Source organism: Octodon degus, unplaced genomic scaffold (genome assembly GCF_000260255.1).
Source record: "Octodon degus isolate 3935 unplaced genomic scaffold, OctDeg1.0 scaffold00007, whole genome shotgun sequence".
NCBI classification, from domain to species: Eukaryota; Metazoa; Chordata; class Mammalia; order Rodentia; family Octodontidae; genus Octodon; species Octodon degus.
The window spans coordinates 31,821,258-31,832,392 of record NW_004524583.1 but is presented as its reverse complement, the minus strand read 5'-3'; the positions used below and the strand labels follow the sequence as shown (position 1 = coordinate 31,832,392).

Genomic DNA, 11,135 nt, shown 5'->3' with positions numbered 1-11,135 from the left:
CATGTCAGCCGGCCCCGCCCCCTGGTGGGCTGAGCTGGCCACACACACACACACACACACACACACACACACACAATAAATAAATGTTAAAAAAAAATTTAAAAAAAAAAAAAAAAAAAAGAAGCTAACATTTAGGGCCGGGAGACAGCTCAGTAGAATAAGTGCTTCCCTGGCTAGCACAAGGGCCTGAGTTCATTCCCCAGTTCCACAAAAAAAAAGAAAGAAAGAAAAAAAGAAAGAAAGAAAAAAGCAGCAGCTAACATTTACTGTTAGGTACTATTCTAAACATCATAATTACTGACCTTTAGGGACTGGATAACTTGTTTGGGCTGCCATAAGACTATGACAGAGTCCGTGTCACCTGCGGGCTGTGCGCCTCTAGATCTAGTGCTCCTGCTTACAGAGACACAGGAACAAGTGATGGAGCCATGGGCCATCACGAGCTCAGCGCAAGGGGCAGGCACTGCAGCACGGGGCCAGCTGCTCAGTGCACAGCAGAACTAGCTCAACTCCATTTCCGAACTTTTTCTTTAGAGATGAAAAGACTTTCTACTGCAGGTCACCAGACATTTTAACATATCTGAACAGTGATAAAACGACATAATCTCTGGAATAGAGACCAGTGTCTGCCTCTGAAAGTGATTCTGCTTTCCCATGGAGAAACGGGAAGAAACTATGTAGTGAGACCCTGTCTCGGGAGGGGGGTGATAATTCCACTCATTCTGTTGTATGAAAAGTTGGTGACCTACTTTTGATTTTAAATGGTGAGACTGAACACCAAGAATGGTGGAGTGGCAGCAGCAGAGGAGCCTCTCTGAGACTCGCTGGCCAGACGTTGGCATAGACAGGAAGACGAGGAGGAGAGAAGTGAGTCCCCTGGGCCCAAGAAGGACTGCAAATGTGAACTGAAGCCCACTGAGTGAAGAGAAAAACAACAACGGAGGATGGAGCCGGTGGCACCTCCTCCGAGGTGGGACTCACTGTGTGAGAGGAGCAGCTGACCTTTGCAAGCACAAGGTGGGTGGCTACTGCCAAACCCACAGGCCTCCACTGAGACGAGCAGTGGAAAGGAGCAGTGGATATGAGAGGCCGCACTAGCTGGGGGTAAGTGCAAGAGAGAACGACAGTCCAAGAGCCATCCTGGACAGGGGCCAGATGAGCTCAGAACGCAGAGCATCTGCTGGCTCCATCTAGCAGCAAAGGCCCACGAAAGGTGCACTACCGGCTGCAGACCAAAGGAGTCTGGTCTCAGTCAGAAGGTATGGCCCTGCTAAGATTGTACCCTACCCTACCAAAAAGCTACTGCTGGCTTGCTGGGATAAACATGGATGGGGACTCTGGTGCCACACATTGTGACCGCAGAGACAAATCTGGAAGTATATTCCCTTGCTTTTTCTTCTTGTGCTTTGAGTGGTGTTTTGTTTCTTTTCATTGTCTGATCTTGTTTTTATGGAAGTGTGAACATGGTTTCTACCGCAATTTACAGGAACTATCACAAAGAATCAACAACTGGGATCTCATCCTCTGAAAAAGCTTTTACCCAGCAAGAGAAACCACCAACAGAGTGAAGAGACAACCCACTGTGAGAAAAAATGCTTGCCAGCTCTTCCTCAAAGGGTTACTGAGAACATATAAAGAAGTCAAAAAAATCAGAACCTCAAAATTTAAAGACTCAATCCAAAAATGGGCATCTGAGATGAATATACACCTGATGAAATACAAACAGAAAATACATACATAAAAAAAGTCCACTGGTCATTTGAAGATGCAAGTAACACTGGGATTCTATCTCATCCCAGAAAGAGTGGCTATCATTAGGCAATGCATCAACAGGGCCACCAGACAGCTTGGAGGACTAAAGCGCCTGTTTAGGGCAGGGCACAGCAGCTAGGGTTTGATCCCTGGCATGCCATGCAGTGCCGGCCCCACCCCCAGGGCCTGCTGAGACGGCGCCTGAGCCTGGGCACGGTGGCGCGTGCCTGTAATCCCAGCGCTTGGGAGGCAGGAAACAGCAGAATCACTATGAGTCTGATCTACCTGGTGAGACCCTATAGACCCTGTAGACCCTGTCCTAAATATATCTAGAAAGAAAGGAAAGAAATCCATCAATAGCAAAAGCTGGCAAGGCTGTGGAAAAAAGGAACCCTTCTCCCATGTTGGTGGTCACACAAATGTGTGAAACCATTGTGGAAGTCAATGTGGAGACTCCTGAAAACAACTAGAATTGGAGGGCCCATTTGATCTATCCCAGAAAGCCAGCAGTAGCTTTTTGGTGGGATACTAGATATTCTCAGCTGAATCCAGCTTCTGGGATTTTCCCAGAAGAATTAAAAACATTGTACTATAGCGATATATGTACACCCATGTTTATAGCAGCACAATTTGTAATGACCACATCTTGGAAACAACCCAAATGCCTGATCAACTAAGTGAAGAATGTATAAAAAAGTATCTTTTTATACAATGAAGTACTACAAAGCCAGGAAGGACAAACTAGGGACTTTTATACGTAAACAGATGCAACCTGAGGCCCACTCATAAGTGAAATAAACTACACACACACACACACACACACACACACACACACACACACACACGTGTGCACACTGCAGTCTCGCTAGTGTGAGAAGGTGAAACAGAGTGGCCTGAAGTGCACAAGAGGTGCTGGGCAATGGGAAGACATTATTCAAAAGGTAAAAGCAGCTGGGGCGAGAGCAGGCGGGAAGGGCAGGAGCAGAAAAGAGGAAAATGCAAATCAGTTATATTATTAGCATCTCTTAGTTCGTTAAAAAGGAAGGTTTGTGCTAGAATAGACTGGAGGAATTTTTACGCCCTTAAGTGTAAAATGAGAAAAAATTTCAAAGGAAAAGAACCTGGGATCAAGGAATGGAGAAAAGCAAAACCATATATATGTACACGTATATGTGTATACAAATAAAAGACACTTGAGATAGTTATACTACTAATTTCTCTTAGTTCACTGAAAAGAAAGGTTTGTGCTAATATTGTTTGGACAATTGAATGCCAATATCTTGTAATTAAAGATAACAGTACGTAATGTATTAACCATTGCTACCTTATCATCAATATTTTTTCCTCTTTAAAATAAAAAAATTAAAAAATAAAGTAAAATGAATCAAGCATTCCGTGTGTGTCAAAAACTCCTCCAGTGTTTTTCTAACATGTATTGAATGCCCTGAACTCTGTTTTTGGTACTGGAGACTGAACCTAAGGCCTCTGCACTGAGCTACATTCTCAGCCCTTTTGATTTTTCATTCCTTCTCAAACTTTTTCAAAAATTTGAGGCAGAAGAGCCGACAAGACAGCCAAGCGGACTAAGTGCTTAGGCATGCGCAGGGGCCAAGACTCCATCCCAGCAGCACATGCGCATCGGCCCCATCTCGGCGCACTGAGCCAGTCACGGAGACTCAGCGTGGTAGCACCTGTGATCCCAGCCCTAGGGAGGCTGATAGCAGGAGGATCGCTACGTGTCCAAGCTGTGTAGTGAGACCCTGTACCAAATACATTTAAAAATTTTTAATTAAAAAAAATTTGACAAAGGATCTCACTAAGTCACTGAAGTACAACTTGTGGTCTTCCTGCCAGCCTGCCAGAACACTCTGTTCCTAGGCACGTGCGCAGCGCCTGCCTGCACCTCACTGAGCTGTTCACAACCCTGAAGCAGTGGTCCTAAGGCCCGCCTGAGCTAGAGCCAGGTTCCTAAGATCACCAAAGCTATCGGTGGCAGTGTTTTCCCCTCTGTCCTGTGGCTCAGACCCAGGGCACTGCCTAGTAAGGAATGGGTTTTGAGTCCACAGGTTCTGACTAGAAGCCACGCCTGGCCCTTCCAACTAAGCTGCTGCTGACTGAAACAGGGGGCAGTGATAAGACGCTGTCAGAGAACTCGGCCTCAGGAGAGAGGGTCTGCAGGTGCGACTGTGGTATAGCACTTGGCCGGCAGGGCCAAAGCCCTGGGTGCAATCTTGAGTACTGGGGAGGGGGTAGAACACAAAGATCTTTCTACTGAAGAGCTTTGGGATATAACTGCTGAGAATCTTTCCTAAGCCAAGAGAACTGAAGGAGGAGGAAAACTCCAGCAAGGCACTTCTGTGACGAACACAGCATCAGCCTTGGATTTACCATATACTGAGATCACCGCCAAGATGAGCCACGCAGTCCACTCGGGGAGGTACTTGATGAACACCAGGGCCATGAGGGCACTGATCATAATAAGATATGCCTGCTGCAGCCGAAGGGGGCCTTTCCAGTGAATGGAAATCATTCCCACCACACCAAAATTCCAGATCAGGAGTGCAACTGTAATGTAGTCCACTGCAACGTTATAGGTTTTAAATACTTCCCTGAAAAAAATTAAACAGATTTTAAAAGATTTATGTGCAATAATTGTTACCAAGACATTGTTCAGAACTATGGTTCCCAAATATGAGATATTCAAATGCTACCTTCATTTTACACCATTTTTTTGTTGACACTTTGCTCTAAATTCATTTTTTCTTCAAGTAGAGTTTATTTTTGTTTTTGCAGCTACTGGTTATTGAACCCAGGACTTTACACATGCTAGGCAAATACTCTATCCCTGAGCTACATCCCCAGTCCTTTTCTATTTTGAGACAGGGTCTCACTAAACTGCTCAGCCTGGCTTCAGCAGTCCAAGCAACTCGGATTAAATGCACATGCCACCACAACTCGAGGTACACACCTGGGTCTAAGGGGCCCATCTCTTATTTTTTTTTTTTAAGAAATATTTTTTTAAAATTTTATTTATTTGTGTGTGTGTGTGTGTGTGTGTGTGGCCAGCTCAGCCCACCAGGGGGCGGGCTGGCTGGCATGTGGTGCTGGGGGATTGAACCGCGGTCCCTGTGCTTTGCCAAGCTTGTTTCAAGTAGGTGCTTTAGACCACTGAGCCATCTCTCCAGCCCCATAAGGAATTTTTTTTTTTTTTTTTTGCTCCTCGAATACAATCAGGGCACTTTTGGCCAGCTGTAGGGTTGTGGGGATCGAACTACAAAAACCTGAGGCTCACAGCTTTGTGGAAGCAGCCACTTAACTGAGCTAGGGCCAGCCCCCCCATCTCTTATTTTCTATCATAAATTTGTACTTTAGCATAATAGCAGCTGGCTGTGCATCTCAGTACCTTTCCCTGAGGGATACAGAAAGCAGTCCATGTGTTAAGTCACTTGGTCTGATGAACAGCAAGAACCGTGCCGGTGTGCAGGAAAAAAAGTGGCTAGAGGGGATTTGGGCCCACCTTTATGCACCATCTAACTGGTTTCATGTATGCTTACCTGAGCTTCACAGAGGGTCCAACAGACCACACCACTCTAGGATTTTTTTTTTTAAGTTTTTTTTTCCAGATTTCTCTGGTAGAAGTAACCCAATTCAATACAAAAGCACATGAAAAACCAGATTTGCAAGTTTTGCAGATCAAAAGTGAATCATCAGATTACTCATGCATGGATGAGGAAGATGACCATTATGGTGAAGTACATACTTTCACAGCAGAAGAGTGGTGTTGGGAGAGGACAGTGATGAGGACAGCTATGGTGACTTTGACACTGGCCACGTGAGCCAAAGGACCCAAGACAGCGAAGTGGGGCAAGGATGGACCATTACAGACACAGGCAAGAGGGGAGGTAGGGCTGAAGGGAGGGAAGGGGAATAGGGGGAAAAAATGAAGTTCAGACACAAGGAACACAGATCTCCTTGATTCAGATGACAAAACATCAATGTGAAGACATCTGACTAGCGGAAATGTTGCAAAATGGAAAAACCCAACGTGAGATCTAGGTTGGAAAATACAGCAAAGCTACTGGTGAGGGTAAAACGTACCAGAAACAACAGGACTGCCACTCAACGCTGGAAATCGTAACAGGTGAAACACTACAAGATGCTACTGAATACACAAAGGCTGAAGTGCAGTAAGACATTCTGTATGTACTGATAGTCATATTTAAAAATATACTTATTAGGGCCGGCCACATAGCTCAGTGGATTAAAGCGCCTGCTTAGGCAGACACACAGGCAGGGAGTTTGATCCCGAGCCTGCCATGCCGGCCCCGCCCCTGGGGCACACTGAGACGGTAACTGAGACTGGGTGTGGTGGCACACACATGTAATCCCAGCACTTGAGAGGCTATAAACTGGAAGATCACTACGAGTCTGATGTACACAGTGAGACCCTGCAGACCTTGTCCTAAATAATAATAATAATAATAATAATAATAATAAATATACTTTATTATGACACTAGCAGAACTGAAAGCATTCATAGCTCTGCTATACTAAGCACAATTTTTTGGTTTGTTTTTGGTTTGACTTTTTGAGACAGGCTATCACTATGTAGTGCAGGCCTGGACTCACTTTGTAGCCCAGGCTGGCCTCAAACCCATAGTCAGCTGGGATTATAGGTGTGTGCCACCACACCCAGCCAGCAGATTTCCTCTGATCATCTCAGGAATGTAAAAGGCTTATTTGATATTTTATTCTGTTGACATCCCATTTCCCTATGTGCATGCTGTACTGTACAGCAGGAAGCTCCGGACAGAACAGGACGAGAGGTAATGAGAGAGCCACACAGGAAGGAGAGTGAAGCACACGTTCCGTCTGTGTAAGCAAGATGAACGTGGGGCAAATGCAGCTGTCGGACGTGAAGACTCTCTCGGGGTTCACTGCTGAAGCAAAGCTTATTTTTGTGGATTTTACTGGTATTTTCACTGCAGTTTATGTAAGAACTTATTTCTGATGTCATCTTTTAGGTTTTGTAAGCAAGTACACAGCTGACATGCATAATACATACAAAGAATGGAACACTTTATTTTATTGATATTTCAGGTTCCTGGTAATTACACACTGTATAATGTAGTAAGAACCTCTCGACAAACAGCAAGACCCCTGAGATGTCAGCTACGTCCTGCAGGAAGGCCAGGAAAGCCAACCTGCGTCTGCCTGCGCGAGTGACGCACAAGTACAAATGCTCTGCTGCTGTCTCGCGTGCTGCCTGCCTTCAGTGTGACAACTGAAGTATGATTTTTATTTTTAATAGAGTGTCAGTGGTATTTTCAGTGCAGTTCATATGGGAATTTATTTCTGATGTTCTTTTTTAGATTTTGTATACTAAAAATGAATCGATGTTGAGGTTTTTTTTTTTTGTACCAGAAATCAAACTCAAGACCTTGCACTTCGCAGGCAGGCACTGTGTCACTCAGCTATATCCTTGGCCCGATGTTGAAAATTTTAATAACCAATAAACATTTAAAATTCAAAATTTTCTCATGATTTTTATCCTAAGTACTCATTATTTAATAAAACTCAAAATTAAAATTAGTATTTTATCCATAGAAATATTCTAAAGAATAAACATGGTCTGACAGACCCATAGGTATGTGTGGCTTGACAATAAAATTAGTCTTATGCTCCAAGGACTACACACACACATCTTACAGCCAAAACATAAAAGATGTCATTTATTTTTTTTTTTGATACCAAGGACTGAACTGAGGACCTTGCACTTGGCCAGGCAGGTGCCTAAGCCGCTGAGCTATCTCCCTGGCAATGATGTAATTTTCCTGCAATGAAGTTTAGTGCATTCACTAGAAAATGTGTATGTTTAAGACATAGACATACAGAACACAGAATGTCATTTCGTTGGGAAAAAAAAATGTTGGCATGAATTCCTGAACAATGATGGGACGGATCTTCAGTCTTAGGTCTGTGCAATGTGTTTACGCAGCTCATGGCGGCGTCCTGGGGAGCGAACCCGCGCGTGCTGGCAATGTTCTCTGCTCTCCTTGGCATACGCTAAGTTCGCCCCTACCCTGAACTTGTCTCCCAGCTTACTTTCTCTTCTTCACTCTCCTGGGTACAGAATCCAAGGACCTGTGTGTATGAGACACGTGCTCTACCTCTGAGCTACATTCCCAGGCCCTAGTTTAAAAAACAAAACAACGACTGGGCTGGGGAGATGGCTCAGCGGCATGAGTGCCTGCCTGGGAAGCGCAAGGACCTGAGTTTGATCCCCACCAGTACCAAAACAAACAAACAAAATGAATGCTTAACATTTGTACAATTGAGAAAAATACAATTTCTATTTGGGGGAAAATATCCACCATTTAAAAGAGACTGCAACTGTGGAGATGTCCTGTGTGACTGAAGAGAAAGTATTTTTTAAGTGCAGACTTTGGGTTAAGGGACCATCCGGGAGGATGGTTCTTCCCCTCCCTTTGAAATTGCAAAGTAAATGCTGAAATTTCTGGATAACATTGCTACGTGTACTAAGCATTTCCAATGAACTAGCATGCAAGTAAAAGGAAACAAACTAATGTCAATTTCTAGGATGTAGCAGGTGCACCATGAGTAAGGTACAATTCACAAAGACTCTATAAAAAGCAAGTTTCCCTCCATATACTCTCTCAGGTTCCTCTAAAGGAAAGTACTATTGTATCATTACTTTGCTGTGCGCCTTCCCAGAGTCTGGGAAAATATGGATATGAATAGATACTTTTTATTAGACACTAAATGAGAGCTCATTATATTTACTGTTCTATACTTTTTTCTTTCAACAAACTTAGGGAGAACTTTCCACGTTAGCACATGATAGCACCTCAATCTATTTAATTGCATCACTTAGTTTTCTATCAGTTTAGACTGATTTTGTTCTTTCCCTAACTGATGCCTTGCTGCCATGACTATTTCTATAAATTACTGGGCTCACTTAAAATTTTTAATGATTGTAGGGTCAGCCAGATAGCTCAGTGGGGGACCGGGGAGATGGCTCAGTAGAAAACACTTCCCTAGCAAGCACAAAGGCCTGAGTTTGATCCCTGGTTCTGAAAAAAAAAAACAAAAAAAAAAACAAGATAGCTCAGCGGGTTAGAGCACCTGCTTAAGGCAGACGCAGGGACTGGGGTTCAATCCCCAGTGTGCCATCCTTGTCTCCTGGAACATGCTGAGACAGTGACTGAGACCAGGCGTGGTGCTGCATGCCTAGAGTCCCAGCACTTGGGAGGCTGAAAACAGGAGGATCACTATGAGTCCAATCTGCGTACTGAGACCCTGCAGACCCTGTACTAAATACATAACAACAAAAAAAAATTAATGGTTGTGCCCACACCACCATTTTGGGGGTACTGGAAACTTTACAGTGAGCTATAGCACTCCCCCTCCTTAAGTTTTATTTTTTTTGGCAGAACTGGGGATTGAACTCAGGCCCCTGCACCTGCCAGTGAAGCATTTATTCCACTGAACCATGTCTCCGGCCGCCCCTCCTTAAGTTTTCTTTTCAAACAGTCTTCTAAGTTGTCCCGACGAGGCTCAAACTTACCATCCTCCTGCCTGTCTCTGTGGAGATGGAGTGCTGGAAGTACAAGCCTGGGACTCCACGCTGGCTGCCACACTAAGCGGGTGAGAGTCCACTTCTCTGCATTTTTGCTAGCTAGGCTATTACCAAGCTATTTGATCTTTGCTAACATGTAGCTTCAACTGGCATCCATCTTATGAAGATGTCAAAAGTTTTCATATATTTAAAAGTAATTTTTTTAGTTAGCAGTTTTTCATCTTTTTACCCATTCATAGTTTGACTATGTTCATGGTATGTTTTACATCTTTCATCCAAAACAAAAATCAACCTGAGGCTTCAATAACTGTACAAAATGTTGCAAGAAATTTTTAAATGCTTCTGAATGGCTTAAAGATTTAAAAGATGGAAACTGTACCAGGTTGCATAGAAAGGCTCGATATCATAAGACGCTAATTTTATTTTAAATTTTGCTATCAAGTCAATAAAAATACTTGCTTCACTTATTTTTGGTTTTCTAGTTGTTGGTACAATGTCTTGCTACACAGTTCGGATTCGTAGTGATCCTCCTGTCTCAGCACCCCCCTCGCCCGGCACTGGGCGCCTGGTTTCAGGGTTGGCACGGCATACTCGGAGTTCTGGGGCTGGTACAGCATGTGGTACTGGGGTTAGGACTCAGGACCTTGCGTTTTCCAGGCAGGGGCTTAGACTGCTGAGCTATCTTCCCAGCCCTTACTTTATTTAATTTTTAATAGGATTTACTTTTAACCCTGAGTTGGGTTTATTTTTTAATCTGGACACAGTAACTCCAAAGTTTGTCAGTTTTTCTTTTCCTTGTTTTTTTTTTGAGACACAGTCTTGCTCTGTAACTCAGGCTGGCCTTTAACTATGCAGCCCAGGCTGATCTCACGCTCACGGTGATCATCCCGCCTCGGCCTCCTCGGGGCTGGAACCACAGGTGTGTGGCGCCATGTCAGGCGGCAACATCCCTACTCTGATAGCATAACTCATCTTTTGCAGTCTAAGTATGACACTATGTGTAAACAATTATAATTTAAGAATAAGTCATCAAGAAGGAACACAGTTCTAAGATCTGTTTAAAAAGAGACTTAAAACTACCACTACTTACCCCAAGTAAATGAATGAAAAGAAAAACAGCAACAATAGAGATGAAACAATAAGCCAGGCATGGATGACCTAGAGGAAAGAAATTAATCAACAGATTAGCTTACTCACAAAATTATGCTGGATTAATCTTTAGCAAGGCAATAAGCCAAATATATTAATTTGGTATTTCAATATGCATCCTTTTTTAACTAGTGAAGAGACACACACTCATCCATCCATCCGTCATCTGCAATGTACTTCCCTTTTTTGTGTGTGTGTAACTGGGGATTGAACTCAGGCCCTTGCACTTGCCAAGGAAGTGCTTATTCTACTGAGCCATCTCCTCCGCCTCCCTTTGTACTTTCTCTGTTCAGGTTTTTTAGGCTATTATGTTTATAAGTGTTCTTTATGTTGTAAAAATATTAGTCCTTGCCTGTAATAATGATTGTAGACAATTTTCCTGAGGAAGGTCATTTCTGTCACAATTTCCCAAATCACCCGAATTTATTATTTTTTAAAAATGTATTTAGTATAGTGTCTACAGGGTCTCACTATACAGATCGAACTCATAGTGATTCTCTTGTTTTCAGCCTCCCAAATGCTGGGATTACAGATGTGTGCCACCATGCCCAATCTCAACTGCCGTCTCAGTGTGCCCCAGGGGCAGGGCAGGTACAGCATGCTGCGGTTTTGAGGATCAAACTCCGGCCACTGC

General features: G+C 43.7%; 1 protein-coding gene across 4 annotated transcripts in view; it reads right to left on the bottom strand.

The window, feature by feature from the left end:
• Window positions 1–11,135, bottom strand: part of Psen1 (presenilin 1) — an 80,436-nt gene that overhangs the window by 18,600 nt on the left and 50,701 nt on the right. For all 4 annotated transcript variants that reach the window (XM_023703377.1, XM_023703375.1, XM_004624844.2 and 1 more), the window contains 2 exons: window positions 10,443–10,510; window positions 4,141–4,361 (listed from right to left, as the gene is read on the bottom strand). In XM_023703377.1, the coding sequence (XP_023559145.1) occupies window positions 4,141–4,361; window positions 10,443–10,510 (289 nt within the window). The remainder of the gene's footprint in view (window positions 1–4,140; window positions 4,362–10,442; window positions 10,511–11,135) is intronic.